This window comes from Hippichthys cyanospilos, chromosome 20 (genome assembly GCF_059441005.1).
Source record: "Hippichthys cyanospilos isolate Australia breed blue-spotted pipefish chromosome 20, RoL_Hcya_1.0, whole genome shotgun sequence".
NCBI lineage: Eukaryota > Metazoa > Chordata > Actinopteri > Syngnathiformes > Syngnathidae > Hippichthys > Hippichthys cyanospilos.
The window spans coordinates 1,520,443-1,542,041 of NC_142388.1; the positions used below are offsets into that span (position 1 = coordinate 1,520,443).

Consider the following 21,599-nt stretch of genomic DNA (forward strand, 5'->3'; position numbering starts at 1 on the left):
CTGTAATTTAAAAATAGCGTTTTAATAACACACCACTGCTACAGTACATTAATCTCGGAATTAATTATCTAGCCCACCCCCAGCCTATTTGCTTGAAAGAGACTCTTTGCCCGCGTTTCTTGTGTTTTAGCTCTATTTATTCCACGAGTGAGCGGATAAAGAGATGCTCGCCGAGCCTCCGCCGCGCGCCGCACTAATTACGCCGCTGTACATTAGCGTGCGGGGGTATTAAATATTTAAACCGGACGAGGAAGCGGGGCGGGCGGGCGGGCCGGCGAGGTGTGAATTTCTTAAACGCCGCCCAATCTAGAGCGGGGCGCACAACGTAAACAAGAATCAATTCAATTAAATAGGGGTAAATGCGAGCGTAATCCAAAGATATTGTCGCAAACGGCTTCGTTTACATTTTCGCATGGCAACGCCCCCCCCCCCCCCCGCTTTTTTTTATTTTTTTTTTAATCAAGCGTCACTCGCAGCCATAGGAAATCAATTCCACGGAGAAATTAAAGAGGGCGACGTGACGGCGCGAAAGGCCTAAAGGCAGCGCAAATATTCAAAAACAATATTAAAGTGCAATAAATAAAATATGAAGCTTCTTTGGCAATATAACACCGGGGGCGTCAGGGGAAGTGGGCACTAAATGCGACTTAATGAAAGACGCTGGCGTTTAAAGGCGCAGTAATCACCGTGCCAAAGGTGGCGCCGCTCAGCCCTCCGGCACGAGCTGCAGCCTGTCAAGTACCGGTGAGTATTAGGGCAGGAAAAAAAAAAAAAGTGATCCAAATAAGAAAATTGAAAAACTTCTTTCGTGGGGAAAATAATCTATATCTGGGGGGGAAAAAAGCTGCAGTTCTTAAAAAAAAAAAAATTCACACAAATATTTTTTTCAAAATCCACAAAAATAAAAAGCGTTCCTACAATTTACCTTTTTTATCCCCAAGAAGAATTTTTGTAACATTGACTTTTTTTTCCCAGCAATTAAGACGAGTCCACGTAGGTCGCAAAATATATTTTTTCCTTCGACTCAATGGCTGTTGTGCTGCTCCTTATTAGTATCCATATGATATTCTAATTTAATCGAAAATTCCAAAAAAGAATAATGTAAAATAGGAGTATGCCAGTTAAAATTACTTTTTTTTAAAAAGGTAAGACTTTCCTATTTTTTCCTCAAAATGTAATATTTATTCAAAATGTAGGACTATTAATTTTTCCGAAAAATAATTTGTTTTATTCTAAAAATATATTCTTGTCACATTAAGACTTAAAAACTGATTTTAAAAAAATCACTTTAAAACACAGTTAAAGTAATCTTATTTTATTTCTTACTATACTTTCTCAAATATTCAAGATTACAATTTACAACTACATTTTTTTTTTTTTTTACAAAAAATAAATGTAATTCAGCATTATTTTTTTCTGACAAACTACACAGTAATTTTACACCAAGTTAAAAAAAAAAAAATTCTGATCTTTGTGCCTGTTGTCGTACAAGGACTTGATTCTAGTAGGAGCGTCATTTTATCCTCAAAGTATAACGTCGGTTCCCCCCAGCGCGTGGCTCGAACACTCTTTTGAAGACGAGAGATCAAGTCTAACGCTGACATTTCTGATTTGTATATGAGGAGGCATGTTAATAAAAGGAGAACATCATTCTCGCGCCCTCCCGCCTCCCCCGATGATCGACTGACTGACTGACCTCTATTGTCGCGTCGACGCCGATCTCGGCGCGCACGCATGGCTTTGCACGTCCTCGGCTGAACGGCGCGCGAGGCGGGTGCCCCCGGGTCTGTGTATGGCAGATAACCTTTAAGGAGGTGCGGTTCACGCCTCCTGGCCCTCGGCACCCGGCCCGCTATCGCCGAGCGGCATCGCCGCCTGCTAAAATGCGCGGAGTGGAGGCTCGCCGCACATGATTGATGTCGACCGCGGCGCGTCCGCTATCGTGAGGTGTAATGCGGGAGATAGCGTGGAGTGGAAGATTGCGTTGGGGAGGAAATGGGAAAAAGTGCTCGGCGATAGCGTCCCGTTCTTTCACGTCCGCGAAAAACCAAAGCCTATCTGCGTCGGCTAACGTAAAATCGTCTTAAGCGTGCGTCCGAAGATGTCGCTCGCATTCGGATGAAGCGGCCTGGAAGCGGGGCGGAAGAAAAAGTCCGTACGTTTGGTCTCCGTCCGACGAAACGCAACTCGGTCCAATTTAGGGTTACGTCGCGAAAAAAACGCACAAAGCCGATTGGGCTGTTTTTCTCCCGGTTTAGCCGCTTGCCGAACAAGTTTGCCAAATCTTCTCTTCCGAGACTGTCGCGTAACAGGGGTGTGCAAACTACGGCCAGTGCTACTTGCAGCCCGCTGTCCATTTTTAGGCAGCCCAAGACATATCCTTAAAATTACAGTAAATTTCGGACTATAAGCCGCACCGGTAAAGAGTGGCAGCACCAAAAATAGAAATAAAAAATAACAAATGGACAACTAGAACAGTCACATATATTTGCTTTACCAAAAAAAAAAAAAAAAAGGTACAAAAGGTACAAAGGTACAAGGTACAAAATCTGAAAATACCACAAGCAATATTCGACAGTAACTACCTAGAAGATCACGACAGATTGCTCCTGTTTTAGTTCTGAATGAATCAATTGTGAGTTCTTCATGAAAAACACTAATATACAGTGCATATTTTGTAATGTGCAAGAACTTCATTCTTAAAAAATAAAACAACGTGACTTGAATCTCGTAAAATAGCGTTTGATCGTTTAATTATGTTTACACGAATGGGCGTGGCAAAATATGCAAAGTGAACACAAACTGGAAAAGAAAGTGTTTGATGGCTATATCTGGCCATCAGCCATGTCATATAGCTAAACAAGGTTGACATGTAGCAGAATGTGGACGTTAGCGCTATGCTAACGTGTCAAAACCGTGAACAGAAAGACTTTCAGGACCAGCTACAAATAGTTTAAAATGTTCCAATTAGGCTTGATTGAGTAATGAAAGGCGAGCAGCCAAGCAGGACAAAAAGATGATTGAAAAAAAGATGACACCTTTTGTTGTTTTTTTTGGAGGGGTGAGACGGCGCCGACTCTGATTTTTTAGCGTCTGCGCCACAACGTCGTCCCATTGGTTTTGTTTACAGCGAGGCAGGTGGTCGTCAGTTCAAGTCAACTCATCAATCATCTTTTTTTTTCTTGCGAGCGCGCGTGCGGGACTGAGTATTTTTTCAAACGGCAAAAATAAGTTGCTAATTTTGCCAGTGCTCTTTCTAGACACTGCAGGTTTAATTGCTAATTGTTAACTGGGAATGAATGCATTTGCATATTAATTAGTTAGCCCATTTGCATTTTTAATTTGCCGCCTTCAAAGGGGGTGAGATAAAAGGTCGCACAATTCTGAATAATTTAAATAATTTATGCTCCATTGGTGAAAAGGAGGCGAACAGAGAAGTGTTCCGCGGATATTAACCCCTGAGAGCTTTTACCGAATAAAGCACTCCAAAAATTGTTTTAACAAATCTAATTAAACGGAAAAAGGTCTGAACACACAACCACCCGGAGCACCGGCGGGCTCGAGTGTGTCCTCGGGAGCCGAACAACGCCGGGGAGCGAGCGAGCGAGCGAGCGGCGGCGGCGGCGAGGACGACACTTCCTGTCCTCCGTGCGGATATGAAGGCCCGTGCGAGTCCTTTCATCAGTCAGATTGATCAAATATCCCTACAGGAATGCTGATGGAGTCGCCGCTTGCTAATCGGAATTCTCTCTGAAGTCAAGTTGCTCTCCGCTGAGCGTCACCCTCTATAAGCAATCAAAGAGCGCCGCGCATCCTTGAAAGTTAACCGGGACAACTTTCCGCGATCGGGGGGCCTAATGAATCGCAGACCAGCGGAAAACACGGTCCAAGATCCAAAGTCCATTGAAAAAAGGCCAACTTTGACAGTTTTGCGGGTGATTTTTTTTTCCCGACTGTGCTAGCGATCTGAATTACAGGCTCCGGGCCCAAAAAGACACCCATGAGAGTAAGATCCGGTTTCCCCGCGTGGTCTGATCCCAAGGTCTCAAACGGATGCTTCGATGCCATCCAAGGCCACTCCTCTGTTGACAGTTGACAAAGTGGCCAACGTTCAGTTTTACAGGTCGCTGCTGAGATTCTTCTCGCTCTGGGGTCCGTGAAATCAAATCCGAAGCCCGTTGGAATCAGCACGACGTCCCAACTAAGGCTTTCAGACATTTAACAGCAAACCTCAGTCCACAGTGCCAATTGTTTGGTAAATGGTCATCCTGGTGTACCACTACCACCTACAAGCAAGTCCTTTCTGAAGTCCAGGTGAGTCCAAATATATCCGCCTCCGATTCCAGGTGGTCCCATTGATCCTTCCAAACACCACCTATACCAGGTCCACTGATATAAGTGACATTTTGGGGTCCTCTCCAGAGTTCTTGTAATCTTCAAATCGGAAACCCAAAAGAGGTTTGGCCCTCACAAAATGGAAAAGTTGCAACAGAAGTGTTCCATTTTTTTCCCCGTGCCATCAGTCATTAAAATGTCCCCGCTCCCTCCTCTTGATCCAGGTCCCGAGCGCTTTGTGAGCTTGTCTCCTTCCCTCTGGTGTCCTGGTGATCCTAATTACAGGCCCTGGGAGTGTGGCGGAGAGGCCCATTAGAATCAGAAGACATCCAGCTTCCATTATGGGCTTGGCATTTGGTCTTTGTGCCCGTGCTCTTAAATTACACGTTGCCAATCGCGGTAGGCAACGGGCGAGACGAGGATGGCTAAGGGAGAAGTTGAAGGAGGGGTGGGCGGCGATGGTGGGCCGTTTGGGCTCCGCTTGCCAACTGCACCCCCCCCCCCCCTCCCGTGCCCCCCCTTATCGGCAGATAACTTATGCAAAACGGCAGATGAAACCCATTCCCATTCACGTCGCGCTGATTGTCAGCGCACGCTCGCATTCCTTTGAGAGCGTGATTGACCGGCTGAAAGGCGACAAATTAGGGGGCCTGCGCCGTCTTTTCTTCGCGTCGGTCGCCGGGTTTATTTGCGGCAGATTCACCCGGGCCCAAAATGAAGTGAACTCAGGCACCGCTGAATGGGAGAGCTCTGATTGAATAATTGATTTCCTTTGTGCGGCCTGTGTTTAAGAGGGATAACTCGACATCCTTTGGAGTGTAATGATTGTAATTACCGCCATGACTGGTCATGTCAAATATGACACAAGAAAGGACTGTTATTAACCTTTATTCTCCACCGGGAGACAAAAAATAAAAAATACCCTCTTGTCTCTTTGCTTTCTGCGTAGGGTTGCTTCCAGGCAGGCGTAGGTTGGATATAACGCTTGGACGAGCTACAGGCGTCGGCCTGCCAAAGGTTGACGGCTAATTGAGTGTGCGCTCGGGAGTCGACGCCGTGTCGGGGATGACGGCGGAGGTTATGGGGATGCTTCGGTGCTTGTTCAAGGATAAGTCAACACGTCGGGGGAATTTTACTCCGACCCGCGTAAAAAGATATCGCCGCCGTCGGGTCGAAATATTCTTTGTCCGCGGGTCATCGCTGGTTCTCCTGCTGGATAGCGTTCTCCTGCCTTCTCTCCATTATAGGAGTGGATTCAGGGCTGGCGACGAGGCGCTCAAAATCCACCGTGCTAGCAGGAGGGAAGCTGGAGTTCTGGGGTTAGGAAGGACTGCCATGCCCCAAATGAGAACAAAACTCTGAGAACAAAACTTTGTTTTGAACTCTTTACTATATTGCAGATGTTTCTGCAGATTGGTGTTGAGTCTATCCATCACAATGACCAAGGGTTGACTGCGCTAAGCTCTTTAAACAATAGATACATACATTTATTATTTTAAAGACAAAGAGATCACGGAAGGAAATGACCAAAAAAGGATCAAAATATTGCACAAATGCTAAAATCAAACGTAAAAAAGATGTCTTTGGGATTGAATAAGTTTAAAAAAATGCTACGGCTGTGGATAAAGATGTATTTGGACCTATTCCCAGTGATGAGCACACACTGCAGACATGTCAGCTGCCCAGCAGGACACTTTTTTTTTTTTTTTTTTTAAACAAGACTGCCGATTAGCCTGTCGTGCACTCGGCCGCGTGGAAGTGAAGACGCCCGTCGTCTGGAGTTGCCTAATGACTTCCTAATTCCTCATCAGGGCATGAATGTCCTCCACAGCAGGAGGATGGGGCGCGGTGGCAGGGTGCCATCCAAGAACAGGTGCCGTGCACCCGCCGTCCGTGGGCATCAATTAACTCCTTCCGGAAAGAAGCCCACTCACCTACTCGCGGCTAACGCTAATCATGCTCATTTTGACAGCTGGCGGCAAAGTTGGCTGGAAGACTTACCTTTTTTTTTTTTTTAGGCTTTTTTGAGTTTCGTAAATAAACGATTGTGAAAATTACACACCACGGGGCAGCAAAATCACTGCCAAAATTCAAACACTGGTCCATTTGATACATTGTGATCACATCAGGTAGCAGCTCTACACTGACCATTTGGCAACCTCATTTACTTCTTTACTGAAGCATTTTAACTGTGTAAATACAAATGAATTAAACTTACCTCAGGTGGAGATTTTGTCCTTCCAAACTTTATATTATATACAGCAGGGAACACCAACGTGGTGGTGCCCGCGGGCACCAGGTAGCCCCAAAAGATCATATGAGTAGCCCGCAGGCCTGTTCTGCAAATAGCTTACAAGAGATAAAACATTGGTGATTTTTTGTGAATTTTACAAACAATCATACATGTATTACATTTACATTACATAGTACACTTGATTTACATATTTACTACAGTAAACTACAGTACACTAAAAATAAATCATTAACTTCATTATAAATACATATTTATCGTCCAAAAAAGTCAACATACAAGTGTCAGACCTGTTCTCAAAAAAGAAATAATTAGTAAAAACTAAGTATTTGTCCACAGAAAAATATTCAACAAAGTGTCCTCTTTTGGCATCATAATAGAGATGTGTTCACAAAACAAATCATTCACTGGACACAACCAGAGAAGGCCCATGACAAGTTGGGGCGAACCATTCTAGTATGGAGGAGAATCTGGCTCTTTGCAAAAATGAAATTGAATAACCTCCTGAACATTACATTTATTTTATGAACATGATTAGTTTATCCAATAATTATTTTAAAGGCGTTTTGCATGTGCTTTTTTCTTTAAACTCTCCAGGTGTACTCAAACGGGGGTACCATTGAGAACCATTGGGTTAGAGAACACCAAAAGGTAATCATTTCGACTTGTTTATTTATTGTGTTTTTGGCATAGGTCTACTTCCCCTAAACAAAACACAGCAACCACACAACTCGATAAACATCAAAAAAAAGCACGGGGGAAAATATATTACACCAGACAACCAATTGTAACACACAAATAATCTATTCAACTAAACGGATTTCAGTCAAAATCTTAATCATACGGCATCAATTTAAATGAATCATTACGCTAAGGCTAATAAGTCACTTTAAGTAAATTACTAATACTGCATTATACAAGTTCACAAAATTGTAGATTTTTTTTCCAACTACGTTGCATCATTAAACATTTAAAACGGAGATTTTAAGTCATTTAAATTTCTCTAAAAAAGTATTTTGCGACTTAATGCTTTTAAAGAGCAAAGTTACTTCTCAAATTAAATTTACAACACGGTGACGATAATAATTTAAGTTTTTTTTCCACATTTTTTTAGGTGCTTACCTTGCCACTTTATCCCGGCGTCGAATCTCAGTCAAGCACGTGTACTGCCATTTGAATGTGCACCAAAATTCAGAATGCGTCGTCAATAAACAATGAAATGAACATATTAGTTCTTCGATTCATCAATAATGATATGAATTGGACGGTATTCCGTGCAAACAATTCAAGCGTGTCGATGCTAATTAGCAAGCTAGCAAGCTACACGCTAATTTTGCGAAACTCTCGTCATATCTCCGTCTCGTGGACTCAATCTTTTAAGATATCTCGTCTCGTGGAATTTGTATCTCGTCCAATGCCTGTGAATTTGTGGTCAAGATGTGGACTAAATATCGATTTTTTTTTTTTTTGGTCATTTTTGACGCCATCATGCCGACACCGACACATTCATTCCTTCTTTGTGCCAAATGTTAGTCGTGCAGGTGTACTGATGTGAATGAGAGAGCGCGCCCTCAAGTGGTGAAACTGAAGACGTTTTTTTTTCAAATTCTTTTCAATGGGCCTGTAGTGATGTAATGTTACGAGCTGAACTATATAGTGTAATTAATTTTTTATTTAGTTTAAATAAAATACATGTGTAACTTTCATATCAATTGACATTTCAATGTATTACCCCCCTTTAAAAAAAGAAACGATTTGGTTTATATTGGAGTTACTTATTTGATGTGTGCTTTTCCATACTATAATTAAAATTCTTTTGTATTCATTTATTACTGGTGTCTCAATACTTTTGCTTCCCGCGGCATCACCATCAGTCATCCCATTAGCGTTTGTTGGCATGGTGCCGGCAAGCGGGTCTGCGGTGGAGAGGCGACCCGGGGATGTCCGAGGGGGGTCCGAATCGCTCTGTCACTCACGGCGCCGCCGTCCGTCATCGAGTCATCAATCGCGGCGTGCAAGCATCCAGCCAACAGATGGAGGCCTGGCGGGAGGGGGGATGCGGGGGCGGCGCCTTCAGCCTTCAACCTCACACAGAGTGCAGAAAAAGAGGGGCCACCAGAAGTCCCCCTGCCCAGGCCCTCCTGCAGTTAAGTCCTAATGTCACCTGTGATTAACTAGTGTACAAACTGGAGAGCACAAGGTCATGTAAGTCTTTTTTTTTTTTTCCATTGATGTGCCACTTCAGCTTGTTTATGAAACAGGCCTGAAAAAAACACAAATTGAGTATGCTCTAGCTTAGCATAATTAAATAAAATGAATAAAATGTTGTATGACACTTGACCACTAGGGGGCATAATAATGCAGTCAAGACGACTCAAACAGGATTTTCAATTGAAGATAAAATGCAGTATTTTGGTGCAGAGGATAAAGAATATATACATGGAAGCACGCATTGGCAATGTTTTTTTAACTTGAAAAAAACTTCTGAAACTGAACATTTAAACTTTTTCTCATCACCATTTTATGTGGGCCTTGTATAATCATTAGATAATAGTAATTTGTTGTGGAACAACAACAAAAAAAGACTGCGTCCAAACATAAAAAGAAATAAACCCCCCTTGTGCTGAATGGAGAGCAAAAATAGCGATTAAGACGTCTCCGTCTCGGCTGAGATATGTAATGATATTCATAAAAGAGACCACCGACTGGGGGGGCTTCAAAAAAAAAAAAAAAGAGGAAAAAAGTGTTCCTAAGCAACAACAACATACACGCTCACAACAAGCTGCATCTTGGGAAATTTTGACCGGATTGGGACGACGCAAATGGGAAAAGCTTTTTCAAAGTAGGCCATGTTATGCGTGTGCGTGTGCGCGCGTCTCGTCTCTGCGGACGCAAACACGAGCCAGCTAGCATTGATCAATTAAACATGAGAGCCTTAATAATCAGCCAAAGGTTGAGGCGAAGAGAGGCAACGCTCGTACCATTTTGCTGCCGCTTTGAGATGATTGACCTCGCTTACGAATTTTCCAAGATAAGTCGCAAAATTTGAAGACATTTTGAGCAATTTTTTTTTTTTTTTTTTGCTAACGTTGTATGCTTTCTGCAGCTCAAAGAACCAGTTTGCTCACTTTTGCGCAATAGATATGTGACTGCAAATGGTGGTGCAACACACATAGACTGATAATACTCACAGTGATATTTTCATTTAGATTTATCTTCTGGGTGGAATGATATATGACAGCACCTTCATTGGACCTATGTGACTCCATGTTTTCTGCAAAACCTAATGTCTACATGATACTGCCTCAGTGTGGAAATTATTTAATATATTCAGGACTGTATGTTTTTATACAGAGAAAAAAAATAGGACCAAACCAATGTGATTTTTTTTAAGGCTGATGTTGACATTTTTGTCTGAAATAGATTTAACTGCTTTACACAATTTCCTGTGTGTACTCATGTCTCCAACCCCCCCCCCCAATAGATAGATAGATAGATAGATAGATAGATAGATAGATAGATAGATAGATAAAGCAACAAAATTGTGTTCAACGGTTTCTCAGGGACATAGCCACAACTAATACATACAAGCGAGTACTGTACTAGGCAGGGCCACATGAAAGTCTATGCTGCCATCTTGTGGCTTAATTCGAAATTACACGTTTTAATCCATTATTAATTAACAGCTCAGCAGCTCTGAGGAACACATCCTTAAAAAAATATTTTTAAAACAGAGTTGTGTTTTAATGCAAGATAATTTATGTGACTGGCATCATTCCTGTAAATAAAATCCACCACGTGGGTACATTTTAAATGGTGCTTTTATTGCAATGTGTTGCATTCCCACATTCATATTCAGATGTTATGGATTTGTTAGTCGAAAAAAAAAAAAAAAAACATTTCCTCACCTCAGAGGAGCCAAAAAAAAAAGACACAAACAAGTAAAACATTCAACAAAAATCTTTTTCAAAAGAGCAAGGGATCAAATATGCTGCACGAGGTGTTTTGTGTGTACGAGAAATGTGTTTCTTTTGTGTGTAAACTTGGAGCAGCCACAGAAAAAAAAAAAAAAAAGTTCCAGTAGAGGTTTTTTTTTGTTTTGTTTTTGTACAAGTGAGTCCAACAAGAAAAAGGGGTCACTGAGGCGACCCACACTGATTGTCTAGAACACCCCCCCAAAAAACTGAAAAGTTCGGTTTTACTTTCAGATCACAACAGAACAGATTGGTGGGGGGTGGTGATGGTTTGAGGGAAAACAAACAAACAAAAAAAAACAAACAAGAACACCTCCCAACATGCATAAATTACAAAATTGTCCCACATGAACACTGTCTCGTCATCTTGTAGCTGCTCCTGTGCCTCTTCTTTACAACCAAACCTTACATGAGGGTCATATTACAAAAAAAAAGTCCGATGTATCTTATATTTATACCTATATATTTATTTATATTAATTTGTACAAGTGGCGAAAGCGAAACCTCGGCGTTGGAGAAGTGGAGAAAACACGACCACAACCCAGACGAAGAAACTGTACAGGGAGTGAGTTAAGGGAAGAAAAAAATCATCTAAAGGAGGAGCTCAACAGAAGATGGGTGCACGAGTGCCACCTCGAACCGTGTTGTCGTCCGGAATGTTCAGAGAGTTGTGGGAGGACTTGAGTTTTTGGGGGGTTAGGGTTAACCGTTCTGAAATATTTTTTGAAAACTTTTTTTTAATGGCTTGAAAAACAGGAGGTTTTTCTATTGCTTTTCTGATGAAAGCACAAAACCTGGAGTTATTTTTTTGGTTGGCTGGGTAAAAAAAAAAAAAAAAAAAAGCTGTCCAATAATAGGCACAAATCTATATATCAATTTTTTTTTTTTACATCTGTAAGGTCAAAAACATTTTTTTTTCGGTTGTTTTGCGATTAGAACAATATGTGGATAACGACAGGTTATTTTTTTGTCATTGATATGCTAACAGTTAGCATCGACAGTGAATTTTTGAAAAGCAGTTTTGGAATTTCTTTGCTGCCGCTTGATGGCAAATGATTAAACAAAACGCTGTCCAATAATAGGCACATATCTACGTTATATATATTTTTTTTTACATCGACAAAACGCTGTCCAATAATAGGCACATATCTACGTGATAATTTTTTACATCGATAACATCAAAAAACTTTTTTCGGTACATTTGGGGTATGGGGTACATTGACAGTAAGTGAAATTTGAAGTTTTGCAATATTTGGACTGCCACTTGATGGAATATGGTTACAAATTTTGCTGTCTGACAATAAGCCCATATCATTTACTACATCACCAAAAAAATCAGTTTTTGCAAGAAACATTAAAAAAAAAAATTATTAGAGACTCTTGGCCAAACTTATTGTTTCCCCCATTTAAAAGGATTGAACAGCAAAAGCAAGGTTTGAACGTGTCCCAACATAAACAAAGTGAATGCATTTTTGCTCACTCCCATATTTCTTTTTCTCTTTTGGCAATAAGGTGCATAGCTTACGTCGACTTTGGGCCGCCTCTACTGACTCATCCACTGCCGTTGACGACTACAGACGTCAAAAATCCGTTTCGGGTAGCGAGCGAGTTTAAAGACGGGCGGCTCGAACGTCGCGACGGGGTTTGCATACGAGATCTTTTGAGGCTTTGGTCATTTACTAGGAGGGAGCGTTTTTTTGGGGGGGTGGGGGGTGGGGTGGGGGGGTTGTGGTTTCTCCACACTGCCGAGGCTCCACTCTCTGACGAGAGAGAGAGAAAAAAATACAATATGGCCTTTTTTCTCAATTAAAAGAACCCGTACGACGATGACGACAACAAATAAAAACAAAGCCAGTCCACACTGCTCGTCGCTCAGTAAAAATCACATTCAGCAGTCGCTATAGAAACCATTCTCTGGCATCAGACACGTGAAGCAGGAAAAGGAGAAGATCCAGAATAATAATATACAGTATTCATCACACGCACTGATAGTCATATACATACGCATCATCATCATTGTAAGGAATTTGAAAAAAAACTAAACGATAAAAAGACGGAGGCGAGTAGTTATTTACCACAAACTTGTCTTGATGATGATTCTCCTTACTGTTATTATTATTATTCACATTTCACTTTGTTATTTACATCATGTTAAAAAAAAAAAAAAAAGCCTGTACCTGCCGACTAGGAGGAGGAAGAAAAGGGAGGCGGCCTTTCCGCTGAGCAGCTCTTGCATAACATCTGGAATTTCAACGTGCATCGCTTGATTTTTGGCTTTTTTTTTTTTTTTTTTTGTAGTGTGGAGTGAAGAGAGGAAAGGAATTCCTCATCCCTGCAGAAACAAAAAATAATCGGCCGAGGGACTGGATGCGCGACAATCAAGAATTTGAAAAATATGAACATTCTCCCACTTTGCGCGTGCCGGAAATCAATTTAAACAGAAGTGTTCAATCTGTCCAAAAACATGAAATTTGACCACATGGGATAATTGGATATGGGAATTTTCAACGCCAAAGCAAAAAGACGCAAAAGATGATGCAAAGGTTTCAATCAGGGGTGGGCAAACATTTGAACTCATTTCAAACAATCAAAAATGTTCATGCAAAATAGTTGAATTAAAATAGCTATTTTTAAAATCCTTTTTTAAATTTAATTCATGATTTTATCATACAAATAAAAGCATTCAAAAATTCACATGATGCAAAGGGGGAAAAAACGTTTTGACCCCCAAATTTAACACACATCTTAATGACAAGTTTGTTTTTCTTGTTTACTAATAAAAAAAAATAAAAACTGGGGTCTAATTGATTTAAAAAAAAACTTCTAAAATCAACACATTACAAATATAATCACAATAATAAAAAAAAATCAGTTATGAATGTGTATGTATATTGAGTGTTTTTTTTATTATTTAATTATTTCTGGAAACTGTACATAAAAACTGCTTTTAAAATATCTACAACCAATTATTTAATGACATAATAATTAAAAAATAAATACATTTTTTTTATGAACAAATTTTATGACAAAATTAGGTAGGTCCGGAGGCCACTTTTTTCCCCACCCCTGCGCTACTTGGACAAAAGTATTGGGACACACCTCTGAATGAATCAATGAAGGATATCTACAATTTTTACGGCGCGAGTTCTTTGGCGGTCCAGAAGAGCCGAAAGGCAGAAAGACACCAAAAACTTTGCATCATACCGCAGGAATTTCCTGAATCCGGCCCGGCCCAATACTTTTGCCCGCAGTCATTCAATTCGAAAGATAGAAAGCGGAGAAATGGTCTTGAATAGAAAATGAGGAAAAAAAAAAATCAATCTAAACCTTGACGAAGTCTATAAATTTGTGTGAAAAAGCACGCTGCGGTTTTCCGGGATGGACAAGAACCGGAATACACACACAAAAAAACAAAACAAAAAAAAAACGAAGAAGAGAAAGTTGAGTTCACAGTGTGAAACGAGGTCAGAAAACCAGGCGGCATGCGCTCCCGGTAGAGGACGAGATGAGGTAATCGTACGGAAATCGAAGAAAAAACAAAACAAATAAGTGCTCTGAGGTAGGGCGAGGAATGACAGAGCTTGTCCTGATGGCGCCGTCCGTTTTGAGGGAGCCCGAAGCGCAGAATGCTGAAACCGCAAAGACCGTAAACAAACGGGTTTGGCAGGCCAGTGAGAGAATGTTTGCAGCCCGTCACGACTGTTACGTCCTCCAAAAATACGCGCCCCGCTCGGCGCCGTGCCTCAAGCGCTTCACTGAGGGGGTTAAACCTACAAAAAAAAATAAAAATAAGGTTGGGGGACATTTGGATGAAATTCTTCACATTTTTTCTTTCAAGGCGGGTTATGGGGGGACTGCTTCCTCCTCCGATGCATTTTATATCAGTACAGTATGACTTGGGAAACTTGCGGTTATGGACCCCTTTCAGACAGAACTGGTGGCCATTTTGAGTGTGTAAAACGGCATTCTAACATTGGTACTGGATTCGGGAAAAAAAAACAAAAAAAAACGGATAAACAGATTACCAAACGGAAGCTGGGACCGGAGCTATTTGGTGAATGCCAAACACGGAGTCTGCTGCTGCGTATGGAGAAATGTCAAAAGCTCATGCTTGACAACTTGTCAACACAGAACGATCGTTTTTTTGTTTTTTTTTTAGTATGTGCCAAAGCAGAGTTTGTGCCAGATTCAGGGAAAGAAAAGAAAATTGTCTCCAGAGACAGTGACCATTTAGGTAAATGACTATCAGAAGGTCACATCTAGTTTGGAAAACGCTAATTGAACGTTTGGTGCCGGATTCAGAAAAACGTCACTCAATCGGTGCTTGCTTTGCCTTATCAGCAATGTGTGAAAAAAGGCATTTATCTATGGTACCAATACAGGTGCCGTGTTTGTAAAACATTTTTTTTTTAATACCGGATTAAGGGTAGTATCAAAGAACCAGTGATGATTTAAATGCAGCCATATATGAGTGCAGGGTTCATCCAAACGTACAGACGCATCGGTTTGGTAAAATTGGGGGCGTATCCGTGCTGGATTCCGAGTAAAACAGAAAAATCTTGAGTTGGAGCTCATTTTGCCTTTGCATTTTGCGAATAGTTGGTAAAGTGGGGGGTCCAATATCGGTGCTGCATACAGGAAATGTTACGCCTTACCGGCACTGCGTGAAAGGGGTATATTCCACGTTTTGAGTGTGTGTGATGTGTCATCCTTTATGTCCTTCCTGCTATACTGTACAACGCCATACACGCCTGCATGGCAAACAACACTGATAGGCCGAGTTAGCGCGGGATAAAAAAAAGGAGAGGATAAGAGAGAGGGAGGCCGAGCTGGCCTCGTATTCACAGCTGCTGAGGTGAGGGCTAATAAACACGCGACTGTTAAATAATCCCAACAGTCTCTCACAGTTTTTGTCTTTCTTACGTAATACAAAAATAAAAGAGAAAAGTCCCCCCCCCTCCCAAAAAAAAGTGAGCAGCATCTCGTCTGTCTCCCATCGGCATTTCGTCACCTTGTCCTTTGCGGGCTTTTTGTCAGAGGTGATTGAGATGATGACGACGATGAGGAGAGCAGAACAACAAAGAAAATAAAAATCTAATCGAATAATTGTGTGTGGAAGAAGAAGAAAAAAAGAAGAAGCTCAAACTTCCACCAGGCACTGTGTAGCTGACAGAGAGAGAGCGTCGCAGAACCAGCTGATACTGAGCTACCGTCGTCACATTCCCGGAAAAACCAACCTCCGAGGTACTCCCGTGTCCTGATTGGACAGCGATCAGGAAGCGGGTGGCGGGGTGATGGCTTGGGGAGGGGGAGGGGGGGGGGGGGGGGGGTGAGCAGCAAAGACAACACTGCCTTAAATAGGCTGAGGCAGACAGACAGGTTGTCAGACAGGCAGCTCGCCGGCGCGCTCCAACGCCGGCGCGCTCCAACGCCGGCACGCTCCAACGCCGGCACGCTCCAACGCCGGCACGCTCCAACGCCGGCACGCGCCAACGCCGGCCCCGGCGACGCGGGAGGGAAACGGTTCCACGCCACCCGCCGTCCGCCTGTCCTGAAATGAGGTGAGATTGCCACGGGTCCAAAGGAGGCGTACGAGTGACGAGGGAGCGTTGGGACTTGAAGTGGGCCGTGGAGGAGGGGCGTCACTCGGTGAGCAGTTGCTGGAGGAGACTCTTCTGCTGGGCCTGGCTGGTCTGGGTCCCCGGCGGAGGTCCGGGTCCCTTCTGAGCGGAAGCGGCCGCCCCGATGGAGCCCTGACTCAGATATGAGTCGCCGCCCACCAGGTTGACTGTGCACTGGACGTCAGCGAACACTTGCACCTGTTGCACCTACACGCAGGAAGAAACAAGCTTTAGAAACGGACGCAACGCAGCAGTGGTTCTTTAAGCTCTCTCCAGTGGTAACCAGGACCAAGCACACTTTAGTTGTATTAAGATATGGCTTCAGCGTGACCTCAGGATTCAGTGAAGCGTGGCCAGGACTGGCTTGTAAATGCCTGCGTACGTCATTCTTTATCATGCCAGGCAAAGTTAGGATTTCAAGAGCTACAATTGATGACGTTTATGCATGATGGAAATGTGGAATTCATTGAAATAGCCGAGGGTTATCGAGGGGTCTAAGAATATTGTTAAGGGTTTGCTCTGACCTGCTGGTCGCTACACAGCGACCCCACGCCGCCGCCACCGATGACGGGCTGCCCTAAAGAAGGTAAGGCGCTCACGCCGGCCGAGCCCCCCGCCATGGACACTGTGATGCTCATGTTATTGTACGCCCCCTGCTGGCCGAACGTCTGTCCCCCGCTGTGCTGCGGCGATGGACTGAACAGGCTGTGGAAAGTAAAATAAAAAAGATATGAGGAATTCATGCATCCATGTAGTGTTTTTGCATCACTCACCTGTTGCTGGCCTGCTGCCAGCTCTTCATGTCTGGAGACTGGTAGCCAGGAGGCGGGCCTTGCTGGAGCAAAGGACTCTGGGAAGTGGAGTTCTGAGGGGACAACAGCGGACTGGTGGGGCTGATCTCAGGAGGAAAAGGCGGGTCCGGCTGGACCATGGCTGTTGGCGGGTCAAGGGAAATTGTATTATTTCATCTCAATTTGGACTGAGCATTTCATACGTTTGCGCTCACCATCGCCCCCAAACTGCTGCATCAGACCTTGCTGCTGCAACGAGGCGCCGCCACCAAACGGGGGAGCCTGCACGCCGCCCAGCAACGTTGTGGGGCTATTCAGTTTGGCGTCCAGGGCGCCCCCCGGGATGGGCGCCCCTCCCGGCACGGGGCCGCTGAAGTGCCCGGGTGAGGTAGGAGGGTTCCCCGACACCGGGCTGTAGCCGGCGGGGAAGTTGAACGGCGCTTGCTGCTGAGGCGCAGACGCGTTGCCGGCGCCTTTCGGAAGCCTGGCGGCGCCGGCCGCGGCGCCACCCGCGGGTGCGACGCCGGCCATGTTCTGTCTCATCAGCATGACCTTCTGCTGGAAAAGCTGACGCTGACGGTGCTGGATACTGTAGAGCTCCCTCTGACGCTGAGCCAGCATCTGGGCGTTGAGGGGAGGCTGGGGATGGAGGACAAACGCACTGTTGAAGGCCACATCCATCACATTTAAGACCTCGCCTTCACTAAACATGGACACAAAGAGAGCTCATACTTTTTTTAAGCTCCATAAAATGGCTAGCGAACACTTTTTACAGTCAATCGTTCCACAATTCATGATTACTTCTGGTCCCGTCAAACTGGCTGCACTGCAGGTATTGGTCTGCGTCACGACTCCTTAAGATACTGATCTGCTATTGGTCGGAGTCACTATCAAAATGGCGGCATGCTATGGACTGGATCGCGTCTGAGTGCTTAAAATAACTATTTATTGTGCATTTTACTGCTTAATTCAAACTTGAATGGGTGAGCCATGGGTCCCAAGATTGCTAGTGATGCTCTAGATAGGAAGATGATTTATATGGAAACGAAGCTGGAGATAATCAAGAAATACGAAGAAGGCTACATAGCACTTACTCTGCTTACTATACTCTTTGATACCATTTTTTAATATGTATGTCCAATTTTGATGTTTTTACCTGGTGGTTTCACATGCATTAGCGATTTAACATAGGTTTGGGTCGTCCGCCATACGGTAAATTTGCGTTACGATCCCAACCGCGGAACGGATTAATCTCGTAAACCGGGGGCCCACTGTACTCACAAAAAAACAATCAGTACACTCTCTTAATTTTGTGAGCGACACATTTCTACTGCATTAGAAAATTTGAATGTTGATAAGTGTGGTGAAGGCAACCAGCTGATCAAGTGCATCACCTGTGAAGGAATTTGAGCTTGTGGCGCCCCAAGTCGAACGGCCATGTTGACGTGCTGGCCTCCTCCCCCTCCTCCAACTGGGAACGCGTTCATCGCCACACGATTCTGGAGCTAAGGATGGAAGGGAACCACAAGATACCAATCATAGTTTTAAGTTAACAGTAGTTAATGTAGCGGTTTTTAAAATAAAATTTGCATTTTTGACATTTATACAGTAATAACCCAAATAAAAATACATTTGAATCAACCAAATAAATGGGGAGCAGAAGGGGGCTACAAAATGGAATTTGGGTCAGCGCTCTCACCTGCTGGGGACCCTGAAGTCTCTGCTGGAGTTGCAGCCGCAACTGGTTGGGTGGCAGCCTGAGCTGGGCGCCCATCCCCTGCGGCGGCCGGGTCATTCCCGGCCGGAGGCCAAGCGTGGCGGCGGGCATCCCGCCAAGGAAGGTACCCCGGGCGGCGCCGAAGCCCAACGCCTGCTGCTGTCCCACGGCGGCCAGCTCGGCCGTAAACGGAGCGGGCGGCGTGAACTGGGAAGGGTAAGTGGGCAGCTTGGGGTCCAGAGAGAGCGAGGTGGCAGTGACTTGCTGACTTGGGAAGTTTTGGGGCATTGGGTCATAGCAGCCACCCTGTAGGGAAGGAGAAAAGTCAATCCCACTTTAAATTATAGCCATATGATCCTGTAACTGAGACTATTCATTTGTGTCCACTGTACACACAACAGCGGACACAAAAGAATTGGCTGTGTCTCAGGCATCATATTTCATTTACTGTTCACTACTATGCTTGGATGTAGACAGGGCTGTGGTGCCATCTTGTGGCAGATTTGAGTGTTTCAAAAGGAAAAACATGGAATAGGGAGGATCATATAAGTGAATGAAAGATGTTAAAAAAAAACATACAGTGGTACCTCTACTACCGATACATTACGAAATTACTTCCAGAACAAAAACATTTTGTAAGTACACGTTGGAGCTCTGTAATTTTGAGTGCAAATTTAGTTTTTTAAAAATCTTAGCGAGAATAGGGCTGTGCTGTAAACTAAAGAGGAGGGTAAAATGCAGAGAATAATGTTGCAATGCATACTATCACAGATTACTCACCTGCACCAGTTTATCAATCCCCAAGGCTTTATCCAGCTCGGCAAGCTCACTTTCATCAGTGCCACTGAGGAAGGAGACCAGTTGCTCCAGCAGCGCCTTCTCGTCATTCCGGGCCTCGGGCGTGGTTGGAGGACCCAGGACTTCATCCAGCGTACAGGGTACGCACTGCCTACTCGGAACACAGCAACGGCTCATACATTTGGATATTTGCATTCATCATCATAATGAAAATGTGACGTGACTTGATCTAGGCATTGCTCTAGCTTTATTAAGTGTGTGTATGTGTGTGTTGCTCACTCTTGGGGCGAGGTGAGGGGCGCTTGCAATGGTGTTCCCAGGACATCAAAAGACAACGAATCAGACAGAGACAGCGGCTGGAACTGCGAATCCGCCAAATCTAACTTGGTCAGGCCTGAGCGGGTTGAAAAACACCATTGATTGATTGACATTCATCAGCAAAAAATAGGAACACACTTCATATATTGAGTTTTTTAAGGTTCGGTGAATGATGGCGCATTATTAAGGCCTTATAGAACAAATGAAATTTGTACGTTTAGAGGCAAATGAAACGATTTTATTTCATTTCCCCTCTTTAAAATATTTCTCTATCGAGTTGTACAGATGATTAAACTTTGTTAATGAAAAAAAACCTGCATTTGAACAGTTGTGTTAACTTTTTACATGCCCTCTACACAGCAATAAAAAAAAAAAATCTATCATTGGTGTGACTACCACTGTCAACACTGAGGTGCAAATTAGCGCCAGGTTATTGTTGTCACGCCGCATGCATGTGACAGAATACACAATGCATGGTCAGGTTTGTGACCACTTCATTGTGGCGCTATTTTTTTCCAACCCCCTTCTCTCAAAAATATACGAATTAAAAAAAAAACTTAAATCTATCAATCTAGAAGACTTTTGACTCGATTATTTCTCTGAAGCGTTTTTTTTTTCACGTACCAGTGTTTGAAGTGAACGGGTTGATGATTTCTGCCTCGGTGAAGGGACTGCCGCTGCCGTTGGGGGCCTGGAAAAGGTCTCCCGGTCCCTTCGCTTGGGCCTGGCTGGGAGTGGGCGGGTTGCAGAAATCGAAGGCCGACTGATTCTGGAGATTGCAGTCAGATGCGGGGCCGCCTTCATTGTTGCCTGGGAAAACAGACACGGGTTGTATTTGGAATCATTCGCGCCACGTTATTCCTACAGTATGTCGTCGACTTAAGATTTCCACTGAAAAACCCTTTCTACCGTGGTGATTATGGAGAAAAGATGGAATGAATGCACGTTTTAAGCCGAGCGCTCCCACCTCTGTTGGGAGTGCCGGGTGGTTCCCTCTTGACGCTGACACTGCCGGGCTGCGCTTGGATGGGTGACTGCAGCTTGAGTTTGGGGGAAGGCGAGTGGAGCTGGGGCGACGGCGACTGCAAACAGGGCTGGGACAGCGGAGACTGCAGCGGAGGCCCCGGGGACTGGAGCTGCGTCGGAGTCTGGGGGGCCGGAGAGTGGAGCTGGGAGCCTCCTCCAGAGGCGGCTGAGTCATCTGCGCTCTGCTTGGCCGTGCTCGCGGCTCTGAGGGAGGGAGGAAGTTGGGCCAGGGGCTCCGTGTCCGAGGCGCCGCCGGACATCTGAGAGACATAATGAGAAAGAGCAAAAATTGAGCAGAGGACCACTTAAGAGGTTTTGGATGAAAAAAGGAGGCGGTTGAAAGGCAGTCGAACACTAAAATGGTTTGAATATTACAGGATGTCTATTCTGTTTTGAGTCCCACCAAAATCCATAATTTCTTCAACTGCAGTTTACACCAATTCCCCGAATATAAAACCCACTTTTTTATCTCAAAAATGAAGGCCAAGCATATGGGATGGGTCCTATAAACTGTAAATTAAAAATAAATAAAAAAGTGCAGATATGAACACATGAAAATATCAAGACTTTACAAAAGGTGAGATTTATTCAGGTCTGCTCTAGTTTTTACATTGTTGCCAAACTGTTGGTGCATATTATACAAAGTTAAATAAAAAATACCAGAATTTCACCCCAAAATTAAGAGTGTAGCTTCTACACTGTGTGTCTTATTTATGGGAAATTATATCAAAGCAATAGTGGTATTAGCAATTGTTATCAGTATCAGTG

The 21,599-nt window shown here is 43.8% G+C and overlaps 2 protein-coding genes across 7 annotated transcripts in view; both read right to left on the reverse strand.

Moving 5' to 3' along the window:
• Positions 1-8,127, reverse strand: part of LOC148406876 (uncharacterized) — a 150,570-nt gene extending 142,443 nt beyond the window's left edge. For all 3 annotated transcript variants that reach the window (XM_088403195.1, XM_088403194.1, XM_088403198.1), the window contains exons 1-2: positions 7,709-8,127; positions 6,554-6,684 (exon numbers count right to left, since the gene is read on the reverse strand). The gene's annotated coding sequence lies outside the window, so the exon portion shown is untranslated. The remainder of the gene's footprint in view (positions 1-6,553; positions 6,685-7,708) is intronic.
• A 2,262-nt stretch (positions 8,128-10,389) lies between these two features.
• ncoa1 (nuclear receptor coactivator 1) overlaps positions 10,390-21,599 on the reverse strand; it is a 29,698-nt gene continuing 18,488 nt past the window's right edge. For 3 of the 4 annotated variants that reach the window (XM_088402786.1, XM_088402785.1, XM_088402784.1), the window contains 10 exons: positions 20,773-21,091; positions 20,430-20,615; positions 19,767-19,881; positions 19,470-19,638; positions 18,672-18,995; positions 18,367-18,477; positions 17,188-17,611; positions 16,955-17,114; positions 16,706-16,886; positions 10,390-16,388 (listed from right to left, as the gene is read on the reverse strand). In XM_088402786.1, the coding sequence (XP_088258912.1) occupies positions 16,203-16,388; positions 16,706-16,886; positions 16,955-17,114; positions 17,188-17,611; positions 18,367-18,477; positions 18,672-18,995; positions 19,470-19,638; positions 19,767-19,881; positions 20,430-20,615; positions 20,773-21,091 (2,175 nt within the window). In that variant the 3' untranslated portion in view covers positions 10,390-16,202. The remainder of the gene's footprint in view (positions 16,389-16,705; positions 16,887-16,954; positions 17,115-17,187; positions 17,612-18,366; positions 18,478-18,671; positions 18,996-19,469; positions 19,639-19,766; positions 19,882-20,429; positions 20,616-20,772; positions 21,092-21,599) is intronic. The other variant, XM_088402787.1, reaches the window with a different exon arrangement.